The sequence below is a fragment of the Polyergus mexicanus genome, unplaced genomic scaffold (assembly GCF_030449975.1).
Source record: "Polyergus mexicanus isolate NDT 795.1 unplaced genomic scaffold, iyPolMexi1.0 SCAF_3, whole genome shotgun sequence".
Lineage (NCBI taxonomy): Eukaryota > Metazoa > Arthropoda > Insecta > Hymenoptera > Formicidae > Polyergus > Polyergus mexicanus.
Window position 1 is genome coordinate 10,371,897 of NW_027223323.1, and position 16,061 is coordinate 10,387,957.

The window sequence follows — 16,061 nt, forward strand, 5'->3', positions numbered from 1 at the left end:
AATAAAAAGTATCATTGTCAAATGAAACAAATCACTGATATAAAAAGATATGTAATAATTGTAGATTTTGGTATATTTTTAGCATCGGAGACACATAGAGTCGGCCGAGTAATTTAGAAAATGAGCCGAATAATTGGCAAGTATTCCGATCAGAGATTGTCTCGAACGATGTTTCACGGTGCAGCCGCGTCTCACCGCGACCTTTGGAAAATAATGTTGTCGTTGATGCGACTATATAAAGATATCGACTCGGCTGCCTGCGAGTGACAGGCTCTCTTCGGGGGGTATAGCTCCACCTTCTCTATCTCCGTCCACCCTCTCGTCTCTCTCGTCCTCCTTGCCGGCGCTTCGTTTCGGGGTACGCGTTCCGCACGTGTTCCTAAACGTGCCTCCCCCTCCCCTCCTCGCTATGTGTGCGCTCTTCTCGGGATCTACACAGCCGGCTTCGTGTGTATCGAAGGCCTCGCCCCCGATGGAAACGCGACGGTATCAAAGAGCTTCAAAGTCGAACGACCGGGGGAATCGAAGAATCGACCGGTCTCTCTCTGCCCGCTCACCTTTTTCCCTTGATTGCATCCTCGCAAGCTCGTTAAGACGTAAAGTAGTTTTACAGGCCGTGGATACTTCTTTTCGGGAAAAAAAAAAAAAAGATCTCGAGTGACGCGCGTATGAGAACTGTCCCAGGCTCGTGCGAGAGAATATTTCTTTTCACTGATACGCGTATAATTGAAATATCTCGGATCGACTTTCAATCTTTTTTCATTATTAAAAATTCTACTCACCGGTGTGCAGTTTTTCATTGCTCGTGGTGTGAGACACTGGGTAATTGCCGGGGCAATATTCTCCGGTGACTGTCTGAAGCGGCTCTGGTAATCTGCCGAATCCGTTTCCGGGCTAGAACAATCGAGAGAAGGGAGTTGTACGAATTAGTGTAAGATATCAGGGTTGGGAAGTAACGCGTTACTTGTAACGCCGTTACCGTTACAGTTACTTTTTTTCGGTAACTGTAACGGTAATGGCGTTACAAATTTTATTTGTAACGGAAAAAGTAACTTCGTTACATTTTTCGGTAACGAGTAACGAATTTAACAGTTGCTTTTATCGTTACTTTTTTCAAATTTTTTGATTTATTTAAGATATTATTCTTGCTATTGTGCGTGATAAAATTTTTATCTTAACCGTAAAGCCGTAAGCAAATCGACCAATTAGCATTCTTATTATGTTGTAAAAATGCTTGAATGTGATTGATCAACTTATGGCTCTTGCAGACCAGTGCGATGACGCGACGCGCGATATCCAATGAGAGCTTTATCTTTTCGGAAAAGCAGAGCTCTCATTTACTACCAGTTCTAAGTACCTTGCAACGAAAATTAGAAAATCTCAATTAATCTGACCTTATAGATTGCCATTCATTAGTTGAAGCTATTCAGCAAGGTTTAAATAAAAGGTAACTTATTAATTTGATTAATACATATGTTATTTAATTTTAAATAAGGATTTAATTGAAAAATATTATTTTATTTTAAACTATTGATTCAAAAGTATTAATTTCAATAAAACAAACAATGTCGCTTAATTTACTATATTTGATTTTAGATTTCTTACAATATTTGAAACAAAAGAATTAATAATAGCAGCATGTTTACATCCAAAATTTAAGTTAAACTGGTTAACCGGAGAAAAAAGAAAACGTGCTGAAAATTACTTGGAGGATTTATTGGGAATGCGATCAACTGAAAATTCTTCAAAAGCTGGAAAATCTGACGATCACGATGATTTTTTCATTTTTGAGCAAAAAACGGTGCAAAATGAATCTGAACAAGAAGAATTGCAACGGTTTTTAAAATCAAATAATTGTAATATAGAAATGTTAAACGACTATCCAAAACTTAAAAAACTTTTTGTTAAATATAATACAGCTCTACCAAGCAGTGCATCTGTAGAAAAAATGTTTAGCATCGGTGGCTCTGTATTAACACCACAAAGAGGGCATTTAAATGATGATACTATGGAGCAACAAATTTTATTAAAAATTAATAAAGAATTTCGATAAAATTTAATCATTTATTTTGTAATAAACCTTGAATGAAATCTTGCTTGCAATTTTTTAAAAGTTTTTCTTATGCAAAATAATTTATTAGTTTGTATTGTGAAAAAGTAACGGAAATTGTAACGACTCGTTACTTTTTAGTAACTGTAACGGTAACGAGTTACTTTTTAAAATTGGTAACGAGTAACGGTAACGAGTTACTTTTTAGAAAAAATAACGGTAACGGTAACGAGTTACTTTTATAAAGTAACTTTCCCAACCCTGTAAGATATATACAGATTTTTAACAATATTTATTACTTTTACGCATTTGACGGATTTGACGATATACATATATTTCCAAGATAAATCGTAATGTCAAACGCGAACGAATGAAAGAGTGAATGTAATTAATATCAGAAAGTGATTGTAAGGCTCGAAGCTCCCAATATAGGAGCGAAAGACACAGTGAGAAATAGTGGGAGGTGGAGGGGTAAGAGAGGCGGCAAGGAAGACATCCGGTGAACGATTGGACGGTTTCCTCCTTGCGGGGCAATCTAGTGGTAAACTCAGTTACCGGTTTTGGGAATTTCGATAACGTAGACGTTCGGCTCTTTGACTCCGTAAAATTTGACTACAAACTGCGGGAATACGAATCGTCAAAAAATTGTGCGTGAAAGATTACGCTATAAAAAAAAAAAAAAAAAAAAAAACAAAAAAAAAAAAAACGGGATCACTGTATTACGTAGGAATTAAGTTAATAAAGTGATAAAATAATTAAAAGGCTAAAATGCGCCGTCCGGAAGATGAATTGTCCCTTATTGAATGCGAACACATTTCTGATAGGGGATATATATATATATTGATATTAACGAGTATCCGGCGGACTCACGCTGCTCAAAGTTCCATTATTTGTTCATAATTTCTCCTCGAGATTTTCCTTTGATCGCAATTAATCGTCGTCCGCAATTAGCTGCCGTGATGGCATGGCGCCCGTAATCCGCGCGCTTGGACATAAATTTTAATTACATTCACTATTACCGCCTTAAATGTTTAATACGCCTGCCAATCCGTTACGTATATACATATTTACTGATGCAGAAATGACTGACGCTGATAAAGAATGTTTCCATTATGTGCATAAATAAATAAATATGTTCTATAAGTAAGGGGTTAAATTATCCGAAATAAAATTTCAAAAATATTTGCGCGCGGGGGGAGGGGTGGGGGACGGGGGGGGGGGAGGAGAAACTATAATTCAAACAAATTTACAAAAAAAATTTAATCCATATTATAATTTAAATATTTAATATAAAATATTTAAATATTTATATATTACACGCGTATAACATGGAATAACTGAGCTGCGTGAATTTTTATGACCAAGATGAATCTTTGTGAAAAATCGTTGATCTTTCATTTTCATCGGGGCCTTTTTGTCGAACAGGATTTAACAGCGAATTAATCAGGCAATGACGCGTGAGCGGGAAGCGCAAACACGAGGAGCGCGCGTACCATTTAACGTTAAAGGCCCGCGACGTGACCTTTCCCAGCGGACGGATGCGCGTTTTAGACGAATGCATTCGGCAGGCGAGTTTATTTACGCGCGTTTATGTGTCTCTCATGAAAACGAGATACCCACGACGAGTCGAGGGTACGCCCCGTCGTTCGCGACGGGGCTGCAACAGGGGTCGCGGCGACGGCACCCCATTTCACGTTCTTCACCCTCGTATAGTAATTGCGCATTTTGGTTCAGTTTATAATAAAGTCATCGAGAACATCGCGAGACTGTATCCCTTCTCCCACGGATCGGGATTTATCGTAGAAAAATAGTGAATAGTCAATGGTGATGGACGCAATTACATAAGTGTAGCACTGAAAATCAATAAAATCTCAATGAAAGAATCAGTTGGCGATAGCGGCTATTTCAATGCATCTTATAATAAAATATCGTATATAAATTTATATAGCAATATATTTTGTTAAATAAGTATCTTCGAACTGATCGCGAGTCTTGTAAATTTATCACATCTTAAAAGTAAATAATACGTATACATATATACAGGGTTGGGAAGTAACGCGTTACTTGTAACGCCGTTACCGTTACAGTTACTTTTTTTCGGTAACTGTAACGGTAATGGCGTTACAAATTTTATTTGTAACGGAAAAAGTAACTTCGTTACATTTTTCGGTAACGAGTAACGAATTTAACAGTTACTTTTATCGTTACTTTTTTCAAATTTTTTGATTTATTTAACATATTATTCTTGCTATTGTGCGTGATAAAATTTTTATCTTAACCGTAAAGCCGTAAGCAAATCGACCAATTAGCATTCTTAAAATATTTTAAAAATGATGAATGTGATTGATCAACTTATGGCTCTTGCAGACCAGTGCGATGACGCGACGCGCGATATCCAATGAGAGCTTTATCTTTTCGGAAAAGCAGAGCTCTCATTTACTACCAGTTCTAAGTACCTTGCAACGAAAATTAGAAAATCTCAATAAATCTGACCTTATAGATTGCCATTCATTAGTTGAAGCTATTCAGCAAGGTTTAAATAAAAGGTAACTTATTAATTTGATTAATACATATGTTATTTAATTTTAAATAAGGATTTAATTGAAAAATATTATTTTATTTTAAACTATTGATTCAAAAGTATTAATTTCAATTAAACAAACAATGTCGCTTAATTTACTATATTTGATTTTAGATTTCTTACAATATTTGAAACAAAAGAATTAATAATAGCAGCATGTTTACATACAAAATTTAAGTTAAACTGGTTAACCGGAGAAAAAAGAAAACGTGCTGAAAATTACTTGGAGGATTTATTGGGAATCCGATCAACTGAAAATTCTTCAAAAGCTGGAAAATCTGACGATCACGATAATTTTTTCATTTTTGAGCAAAAAACGGTGCAAAATGAATCTGAACAAGAAGAATTGCAACGGTTTTTAAAATCAAATAATTGTAATATAGAAATGTTAAATCGACTATCCAAAACTTAACAAAACTTTTTATTAAATATAATACAGCTCTACCAAGCAGTGCATCTGTAGAAAGAATGTTTAGCATCGGTGGCTCTGTATTAACACCACAAAGAGGGCATTTAAATGATGATACTATGGAGCAACAAATTTTATTAAAAATTAATAAAGAATTTCGATAAAATTTAATCATTTATTTTGTAATAAACCTTGAATGAAATCTTGCTTACAATTTTTTTAAAGTTTTTCTTATGCAAAATAATTTATTAGTTTGTATTGTAAAAAAGTAACGGAAATTGTAACGACTCGTTACTTTTTAGTAACTGTAACGGTAACGAGTTACTTTTTAAAATTAGTAACGAGTAACGGTAACGAGTTACTTTTTAGAAAAAATAACGGTAACGGTAACGAGTTACTTTTATAAAGTAACTTTCCTAACCCTGCATATATATAATTCTGAATTTGAATATTAATTATAAATATTTTCAAATATAAACTTGTCCAAAAACAGCGGTTTAAAACAAATAAAAAAAAAAAATCTTTAAAAGCTACATCTTGCAAATATAATTTTTCAATAAAACTATCACAATCGGTAAGATATAACGGATGAGTAAAGTATGAATGTTTTCACTGATCTTCGATAAAATCTTATATCACTACTTTAATCGATGACATTTTTTACTGAATCAATTTAGAAGTAACATCATAACAATAACACGGAGATAAAAATTACAAAGAGTGAATTTTAGAGAGAGCAAGGGTTAATCTGAAATAATCCTATTATTGAAATATAAAACTTATATATAAACAAGCACATGGAATATTTTTAACGAGATGCACATTTTACGCGCCTTCTATTTTGTTTAATGGATAGATAAAAGCCCGGTGGAGTTTTTTCTGCTAATTATGTATCGATAATAGCAGTGACGGTCAATTTTATCAATTACACGCGAGAGAAGTCCCGCTGTTGTATACTTTGCCAAGAAAGTTTTCCTGCCATCTTTTCCTACCCTCATGCGGCGATGAGGTGCGAAGACAATAACAGAGGTGGACACTAGAAGACGGACAATGCCTGGCGAAAGGAACAATATATATAGAGATCTCGAGATTAAAGAACGCGTCACACAACGGCCGAGTTTATCAGCTAATTGCTTTCCTCAATGCATCGTAAAAATCGTGCTAGAGAAGAAGAAAATTTTTGTTCTCGTCCTAATTAAGTCTCGACAATCGAGAGAATAGTTTGTGATCAATATATTTTTTATTTTATTACAAGGTAAATCTACTCAGATCTTATAAAAAAATTCCATGAAAATTACTTCATCTTCCAAGTATTTTTATTCAAAATTTCAGGTAAAAAGAATATTTTGAAGATCTCTTTTATTGCAATTTTCTAAAATAAAATTTTTTATTGTTTGCGTTTTCTGATACTTTTCACTCAGCATACAGAGAAAAAACATGATATCACTTAAGTTTCAAGTGCTACATTTGGACATGTATTAAAAAAAAGAAAACTGAATTGCTTTCGTAAGATAAACATATTTTTCCCTTACAAGAATTTCAGTAAAAGAATTCTCCTGATCTTTCCAGATGTAACAAACATTCTTGAGAATTCCAAGTTTTTCAGGAAATGGACACCTTATATTAGGTGTATAACTTTGCTTCCGCCGTTTTCCTATAGATGGCTTTAGCGGTAAGTAGTGGTCGAAATAAATAGATCATAAACGTCATGCGATAAACTTGGGCATCTGTCAACATAACCCCATAGAAACATTAGTCGATTTGTGTCTGCATCATAAAGTTATTCTCGATTGAGAATGTCAGTTTACGAGCCAAATTCTCGTCATTTGCGGGAGGTTTTAATTTTCTGCTTCAATATGAAGAAATCTGCGGCTGAGGCTCATCGAATGCTCTCAAATACTTATGGTGAAGCCGCTATTAGTGAAAGAACGTGTCGTGAGTGGTTTGAACGCTTCAAGAACGGTGATTTTTCACGTCGAAGACCAGCATAGCGGTGGAAGAGAGAAGGTTTTCGAAGATGCAGAATTGGAGGCATTACTTAATGAAGACTCGAGTCAAAGTCAAAAAGAATTGGCACGATCATTGGGAATGACTCAACAAGCAATTTCAAAACGCCTCATAAATGTATAACCAGTTTTTTACAATAAAGCCTCGAGTTTCGGAAAAAAAACAGCGGAAGAAAAGTTGTACACTTAATACTATTGTATAAAATGAAGTAATAAATCTTTGCGCTTCTACTATCGATTAGACTGATGTTTTTAAAGTGCTCATAATAATTTAATTAATTTATATTCATCACACATAACAGATATATATATATATATATATATATATATATATATATATATAGAGAGAGAGAGAGAGAGAGAGAGAGAGAAATGCAATATAATAAATAAGCTATAAAAATTCAATATCTTTTAAGTATAAATGTAAACAAATTTGAAAATTTCACATCAAGCATTACGAACATTTGCGTACGAATAAATGATTATTAACACCGCGTAGAAATGTGCAAAGGATTAAATCCGAATAAAACAGCCGTATAAAATTACGCAGTATCATTAGCCGGTTCACGGAGCCAGTTCCACGGAGAAAGACTTAATCAAGGTGAGCAGCTAAACATCCAGCACGGTAATCCCGCAGCATGTCCGTCCCATTCCCGAGGAAGTCGTCCCTAATCATGGGAAACTCGAGTGGTGACATATGCTATCTCGCGGCAGTCAATTAAACGGCGCCGCCGCTTCGATGGAGGAGCCGGGGGGGGGGGGAGGGGGGGTGAAACGTGTGTGGGAATCGGCTGATTTTTAGAATCAACAAACATAAATCAAGTGCCTCGCGGGTGCCCCTCTCGCCGAGTCATCCCCTCCCCGCGCGTGTCCATTGACCACCCGCGGATACTCGTGTCGTGTCGTGTCGTTACGGTGGTAGCACGCACGCACGCACGCACGCACGCACGCATGCACGCACGCGGGGAATATAACGGTGACAATTACGTGTTTAGAGGACACAGAAGGGGTGGCATCCGTGGGACGAGCCACCGGAGCGTGGAGGCGCGTGCCGCGGCAATTCGCCACCCGGTCGTCGAGCGATCATCTCTCGAGTGGTTGGCATTGTACGCGCGATGATCCCGGATCTTGTGCCGCACTCCGATAAGGATGACTCCATTGTACGTCGGAGCGGCCCGGCTTCGGGGTGGCCGGATATCCGGATCGAACGGAACGCGATGGCCCTTACGCGGCGGTGCTCTCTTAATGGATCTTAAACACTTTCGCGACGTTAATGCGTTTTACGGTTTTCCTTAAATATTCTTTTTACGAGTTGAATTTGATAAAGAGGTATTAAAGGCGCGGTGAAGAAGATCGATCAAATCTACTTGTATTTTGAGCAAATATAACTGAATATTATTATATGCATACACGTAAGCCCTTTTTGTTCTCTTATTTTATCCTGTCTTTATATTATAAAATAATTTTTATTTTATTATATTTTTATCTTGTTTTTCATTTTATATATTAAAAATTTTTGCTAACAGCGTGTGGGGGCAAATATCGAAGAGATTTCGCAATAAATCATTCTGATTACATTATATCACTGTGAGTTACAATGGATTTTTCGTATGTCTTTGTGTGGTTGACATTAATAAAGTCGATACGTTTATTGGACACTCTGTTACTAATGTTGCTTCAAATTATATGGAATATAATTATAAAAATTCTTATACATCACGCTACCGAGATAAGAATTTTAAAAAATGACTTGATTAATTATTTTGACATTTCAATCTTTCCTCTTGAAAAAGAAAGACAATCGCGCAATCTGTCTAATTGCGATATATGTATTAGGTGTACAACTTTGCTTCCGCCGTATTCCTATAGATGGCTTTAGCGGTAAGTAGTGGGCGAAATAAATAGATCATAGACGTCATGCGATAAACTTGGGCATCTGTCAACATAACCAACATAGAAACATTAGTCGATTTGTATCTGCATCATAAAGTTATTCTCGATTGAAAATGTCAGTTTACGAGCCAAATTCTCGTCATTTGCGGGAGGTTTTAATTTTCTGCTTCAATATGAAGAAATCTGCGGCTGAGGCTCATCGAATGCTCTCAAATACTTATGGTGGAGCCGCTATTAGCGAAAGAACGTGTCGTGAGTGGTTTGAACGCTTCAAGAACGGTGATTTTCACGTCGAAGACCGGCATAGCGGTGGAAGAAAGAAGGTTTTCGAAGATGCAGAATTGGAGGCATTACTTAAAGAATGACTCGAGTCAAAGTCAAAAAGAATTGGCACGATCATTGGGAGTGGACAATATTTTGAATCATAAATGTATAACCAGTTTTTTACAATAAAGCCTCGAATTTCGGAAAAAAACGGCGAAAGCAAAGTTGTACACCTAATATTTATGTACTTGATCCAATGCATTATAAAATAAAATTCTTTTTTTAATGTTAGCGATGACTTTACCTAGATGCGCATCTAACTTACTCTTCATTCTGGCATAAACAAATAAAGTAATTATATATACATAAACAAATAAAATAAAAAAATCTTATCGATCATACGTAAAAGCTTTATTTTTGAGAAGATAAATGAACTTTCAACTACTTACTAAGCCCGCCAATTCCGTCGTCGCAGCAGGCACCTCCTGATCGGCAATGTTCATCATAACTTCGCGACTCGCCGTTTCGTTTCGCGGCCTATTCTTATCAAACGAAAAACTTATCACTAAAAAAACGAGCAAATTCGCCGATTCAATTGGAGAAAAAAAAACACGTAACCGAATTGGCGCGACACGAACGAGCCTCGTCGATCGTCGCTGGTGTTGCGGCGCGAAGATCGAAGATAGCACTGAATCGGGTGATTTGATCTCGTCGCGAATAAGGGGGTGAGCCACCCTCGCGGTCGGAAACAGGGGTTGTGTCTCCGGCAGGGTGTACGCCCCCAACGTGACGTAGAAATCAGTCCTGCGCGTATTTCGCTTCCTTGGACCATTGCAACCGGGTGCTGGGCGGAGCTTGAAATTCATTGGCGACACACACGTTCGAGATACGAGGGATGATGCCGCATCTCGCGAGAGAGAGAGAGCATTGGGTTCTCCACGGCAGCGAGTTTCGCAAATTCGATTCGATATCGCCATAGATAGAGATATTCGCGCGGTACGTCCAATAAAACTTCAAGTCATCCCGAATGAATGCGCAAGTTCCAGAAATCCGCGATAAAATTATGAAGAAAAAATTAACTTTTCTCGGAGAGGCGGCAAGTTTTGCATATTTAGCAAAATTGTTGAAAAAAAATTCCGTATCTATGTCCGATAAATTGAACATGACGAACTGATTAGAAAATGATATGAAAATTGATACGAAAATATATGATAGCAAAATGTAAAAATCATATTTATAATTTTTTTTCTTCTTCGTGTTTTAATCTCAATAATAAGAGAGGAGGCAAATATATGTCCATTAGAAATTACGTAAAAAATTATAATCTCTATTCGATGATTATCTCTTGTGACGATAAAACTATAGCTCGTCTCAACTAAATAGAGGACTTTAGAATTAATTAACACAATTGATATATTCTTTTAATATATAGCTATTAAATTTAATCAATTAAAATTATATTTGTTTTTTATCATTCACGAAAAAATAATTGTTGCCCCAGAATTTTACTTGCCTGCAATCAAATTTCTTTTTTATACGATTAAAAGAGTCGGTTACGATAAATATTCGTTATCGATAGACGTTACCGCTTTGTACATCTGTTGATAAAGGCGATGATTGCTCGACAACAAGATTTCACCGTCAAGATGTCACCACCAGAGATAGATACACGCGTGCGTTCTGGCTGAATGTCTGCTCCACAATTTTTCACGGCGTTTACGATATCTTTTGCTATTTCGCGATCACGAAATTGCGAGTGAAAATGAGCTCGTGTTATAAAATGGATTGAGCCAATTGACGTGATACGCGACAGCGCGATTGACGCATCAATCATGTTGTAAACATCAGTTATTCCCTATTCGTGTGGAGAGGCGAATATCAAGAAGTAAATTTCGGAGTAAATCATCTCGACAATATATTACATCATTATAAGTGACGACGATTTTTTGCGACTTGCATCTTTCATTGTGTATTTATTTAGGCAGATATCGTGACGTCGATATATTTATCAAATATTTTATTATTTTATTACGGTACTCCAAAAATTATTAGCCATTTCTTACACACACACACACACACACACACACACACACACACACACACACACACACACACACACACATGCTAACGAGATTAGATTTAGATAAGAAGAATCGTCAGATAGAATTATTTGCTTTAATTAATTAAATTTTTTATTATAAGATTGTAATATAAATGATGCAGAAAATTTCGGATCCATAAGTTGTTGACGTGTAACATCGCATTTCGAACATATAATTGTTATATATTAAATATTATTAATTTCTTTTTTTGTTAAACCCATTACCTTAAACGTATAAACGCATTAAATCTCGTAAAATATTTTGCAAAATTTTTATAATGCTCGTTTTTCAATCGATCGACTCCGAAATGTCACTTTGACGTTTTGCGCATAATTGACATAACGACAATGATACATTAAAGACATATTTACGTGCAGGAGCAATGTTATAAAGTTTTCTCTCATTCCAATGCTAAGATCAAAATTTAAATGTATAATATGTATGTATACGTCATACTATTTGTAAGAGTATAATATTGGAAAAGGCTCGTTTTGAGGTTAGAATAACCTAATTTCTTATAGCTATGATAGCTGTGTATTCTCTATGATTAAGCAATAATATTTTATAATTCTAGATTGATTTGTCTTAAATCGTAAATATAATATATTTACATATTTACAGATTTTATGAAATTTTGGGCGTTAATGCTCATAATATACCGATGAGATATGCGGCATCAGGTTGGATCGAATCCTCCGCGAATCTACCTGCTTGATTCATCTATTGCTACAAACTACAATATCTCCGCTTATCCGAGAGATGTCCGCGGTAGAGGCAACACCGTTCATCCGCACCATCGAGTGGGACATGATGGACAAAACCAAGTTCTTTCCACTCAGCATGCTGTCCTCGTTCTCGGTCAGATGTTGTCTATATCCACTGACAGTGATCAAGACTCGGCTTCAAGTGCAGAGACAAAATCACATGTACAATGGTATGCGCTAATTAATTCCGACATCATGAATCATTACACATTTCATTACTTGTAGAAGAAATAATATTCTTACAAATGATATATGATTTTCTTCTTTCATATGATAGGTATGATAGACGCGTGTAGAAAAATTTACAAAGTCGAAGGCATCACAGGCCTTTACAGAGGCTTCTGGATAAGCTCCATTCAAATTGTTTCCGGAGTATTTTACGTATCAACGTACGAGGGTGTACGTCATCTACTCACGCAGGATACACCCCTCGGACGTGTTGACTCCAAGGTTAAAGCCTTGATTGCCGGCGGTGCTGCCAGTTTAGTCGGACAAACAATCGTCGTCCCCTTCGATGTTCTCAGTCAACATTTAATGGTTCTCGGGATCAATAGCACTAAACACGGCAGAGTATACGTGGATAAGGTAAGTCGCAAATTTTTTATAGATTTCTCGAATTTTCCTTCAACTGCGATTTACACCGTATACTTGAAATATTAACATATTACACGTTCTTCGTAGATGGGAATGAATCCGTTGGGTTTGACCCTCAAACCTGAAAAAACTCGCGCACAAATCTCTGCCGAAATAATAAAGTTAATCTATCAGAGAGATAGTTATCGCGGCTTCTATCGAGGATATATCGCGTCTTTATGCGCGTATGTACCTAACAGCGCCCTTTGGTGGGGATTATACACGGTTTATCAAGGTAAGCGTACTTTGTACCTTCTAAGCAAATCACAGAGATAATAGGATGATAATAAAAGGATGATAATTAATTTTTCACATTTTTTTCCTCCGTATAGACGAGCTTATAAGGGTGCTCCCGGGATGGTTTTCGCATCTATGTATACAAGCGATGGCGGGCACACTAGGAGGCTTTACGACCACGATTATTACAAACCCCCTGGACATTGTGAGGGCGAGATTGCAGGTGCAACGGTTAGACAGTATGTTCAGTGCGTTTAGGATATTGTGGATCGAAGAAGGATTGCTTATGTTCACCAAAGGACTCTCCGCGAGGCTTGTGCAATCCGCGTGCTTCAGTTTCTCGATAATCCTAGGATACGAGACCATCAAGAGAGTAAGCATAACCGAGGAATATAAGAGTTACATTCGGTGGTGAGCTCCAGAGTTTATTACTATTACGATTAATTTCACACGGACGGAATGACGTGCATCCCATCCGCAATTTTTTATACAACCGCGATGCGCCCTTCAATATATGTATTACTTTCTACGCATCAAAAAAAATTTGATCGTAAATCAATTAACAAATTTACTATACGATAGTAAAAATATCCTATAAAAAAGTTAGATCCTCACGTAAAAAAAAAAAAAAAAGAATTATTTTCTTCGGGGCTATGCAATAAAAAAAATCACGTTCTTTATATCATTAAATTACAATACATTTTGTGTAGTAATCGAAGAAGTTATATCTTTCGTTATATTTGAATAAATAAAATTGTGCAATCATGTGCGTACTTTTCGCGTCATTGCCCAAATTTACGCACTACAATCTAATACACTATAATCCCAAAAAAATAGAAAAGAAAAAAAAAGAAAAAAAGAAACTTCGAAAAGAGATACTTTGGTGTACATAGAACGAGGGCTTCGAATCTAACAAAACTCTATGAAATAGTGAGAACCAGGTGAATTATTTATATAAATGTAATAAAAGCGCATTTTGCACGCTACCGTTATGTGTCAGATGGAGTACAAAACTTTTGTAACATGTATTAGATATGTTACTGTGATACAAATACTATATAATAAATATGCTCCTATCTGTGTTTTCAAGACGGCTTGTATATTAGATACGTGTTCGCGTTTGTATCGCGTTGAGAGAAACGTGTTAATCATAAAATGATGTATAGATACACACAGAATCCTAGTCAAATACGGGCATGTAATGTGTACGAACGTATATATGTATATATATCGGCCGTCCTGAAGATACGAATTTAGAATGTAATATCTGAATTAAATGGATTACTAGCTCAGAGAGATGAAATATCGATATATTATATACGTATACTGTAAAAAAATTCAAGAAACAAGATTATTTAATACCACTATCCATATACTGTCTATGTACATACGGAAAGATTGAGATCCCTGATAAATCTTAAGAGGATGTGAATAAATTTTATCATCTACATTATAAATTGCCCACAGTCGTTTATTTTTCACTTAAGAACGGACCGTCTTATAATGTTTTATGAGACCAAAGCATGTATATTTTTTTAATTTGATTTTATAAATAGCTTTGATTTAATTAGCGCGCATGATACGGAATGAAAATTGGCCCCTCTCGGTGCGGTGTAAGCGCAACCGGGCAAATTAGCGCACCGCATTAAAATTAACTCGATATGCAAATCGGAGGTTGAACGAACCTACGGGGATAGACAAAGACTAACGCGCGTTCCCGAGTTCCTATTCTACGAGTGAACGATGCATCGATTGGTATGCACCGTGGAGTGGATCAATCTGACACCTCCTGCCGATGACTGGGCGCCAGATTGGCGCTGTGATTTTACCTATGCCGGCATCGTTGCCGCGACCTAAGGATGCATGAATTATTCCAGGGCCGAGCTTAACGCCTGTCGGCCGATTAATCGGATCCAAGCGAAGCGACCTTCGCGCGAGCGATGAAAGTTATAATTGCATAATTGTACATGCAAATGCGCGTCACGTTGAACGTTAAATGTCAGAGACTCAAGTACGGTTAAAAATAATTCTGCAATCCTCTCTCTTTATCACATTCAAAATTTATGGAGCGTACTACATTCCTTTTGATCTCATTTGAAAGATAATTTAATTTTGAACAAAAAGTTTCCTATAAACATGGGTCGAAAAATGCTTCCCTTAAAAAATTAGCGCTCAAAAACTTCTAAAAAATCACGGTTATTTTATACATTTTTACAAATATCGGGAAAATTGTGTGTCTTTTAACAAAAAGTACCGAATCAAAAGTTGTAGAGAATTAAATTATCTTTCAAATGAGATCAAAGTTATTGTAGTTCGTTCCATAGGTTTTCGAATAACCGTCAATAGCCGAAAAAAATATTTTTCGGTACATTTGAAATTGGTTATTAATTGGTTTATTTCAAAACCTATAGAGCAAACTACAATCATTTTGACCTCATTTGAAAGATAATTTATTTCTGAACAAAAACTTTCCTACATTTTTACAAATATCACGGAAAGTATGCATTTTTTAACAAAAAATATCGAAACAATGGTAATTTTTCAATTTTATTATAGATTGCCTGAATTTTTGTTTGTCGTACACGCGAAATGATTCATGAACACGTGGTCTCAGATGACATACTTTTATCTGTGTGACAGGTTGTTGTAGCCATCTATCGCCGCTATAATGCATCGTACAACTTTGTAGCTTGTGTTTCCCTTATCTACAGGGTAGCTTGGAAGTGATCCTCTTGTACCGATAAATATCAGTATATACAACTTTCATCACTAGATGCCTGTACGATTTATAATTATGTATTTTGATAAATTTAATAATTCACTTTATTCTTTTCGTAAACAATGAAATTTTGCTTTCGATAAACTTGGACTGCGCACTAGATTTAAATACTGCATCGACCGCAAAGACTTTAGCCGAGCAAACATCAAGCAGAAACGGAGCGTTCGTTGCTTCCTTATTTTCAGCGAGATCAAACATTCGCGCGAATCGGCGCGACGTAAAGGGAAAGAGAATATTATTCGGAGAAAACGATATACCGCAAACGAACGTCTCCTCTCGTTCTTTGAGGATTCGTCGGTAACGTCGAAGCGGTCTAAAAGAGAGTCGTACGAACTTCTTTTTT

At 36.2% G+C, this 16,061-nt stretch overlaps 2 protein-coding genes across 5 annotated transcripts in view; one reads left to right on the forward strand and one right to left on the reverse strand.

Moving 5' to 3' along the window:
* The window catches only part of Ets96b (Ets96B), a 59,959-nt gene that overhangs the window by 15,397 nt on the left and 28,501 nt on the right, over nt 1–16,061 (reverse strand). Inside the window, exons 1-2 of one of the 2 annotated variants that reach the window (XM_070316710.1) lie at nt 9,653–9,724; nt 783–894 (exon numbers count right to left, since the gene is read on the reverse strand). In XM_070316710.1, coding sequence (XP_070172811.1) covers nt 783–894; nt 9,653–9,709 — 169 coding nt within the window. In that variant the 5' untranslated portion in view covers nt 9,710–9,724. Of the gene's footprint in view, nt 1–782; nt 895–9,652; nt 9,725–16,061 lie in introns of those variants that run through there. The other variant, XM_070316711.1, reaches the window with a different exon arrangement.
* Nucleotides 10,887–14,396, forward strand: LOC138931909 (solute carrier family 25 member 44). Of its 3 annotated transcripts, none has more exons than XM_070293170.1 (5): nt 10,887–11,100; nt 11,927–12,239; nt 12,347–12,654; nt 12,751–12,937; nt 13,035–14,396. In XM_070293170.1, the coding sequence occupies exons 2-5, from the start codon at nt 12,065–12,067 to the stop codon at nt 13,352–13,354; spliced, it is 990 nt and encodes a 329-aa protein (XP_070149271.1). In that variant the 5' UTR covers nt 10,887–11,100; nt 11,927–12,064; the 3' UTR covers nt 13,355–14,396. The 3 variants fall into 3 exon arrangements, with proteins under 3 accessions (XP_070149271.1, XP_070149270.1, XP_070149272.1); XM_070293169.1 differs by having other exon boundaries at nt 10,887–11,088; XM_070293171.1 differs by lacking the exon at nt 10,887–11,100 and adding an exon at nt 11,677–11,801.

Excerpts from the sequence above, each read along its gene's own strand:
- LOC138931909 (XM_070293170.1), top strand. The coding sequence starts at position 12,065 with ATGTCCGCGGTAGAGGCAACACCGTTCATCCGCACCATCGAGTGGGAC. Across the intron at positions 12,240-12,346 it reads ACAAAATCACATGTACAATG|GTATGATAGACGCGTGTAGA; the intron begins GTATGCGCTAAT and ends TTCATATGATAG. Across the intron at positions 12,938-13,034 it reads ATTATACACGGTTTATCAAG|ACGAGCTTATAAGGGTGCTC; the intron begins GTAAGCGTACTT and ends TCCTCCGTATAG.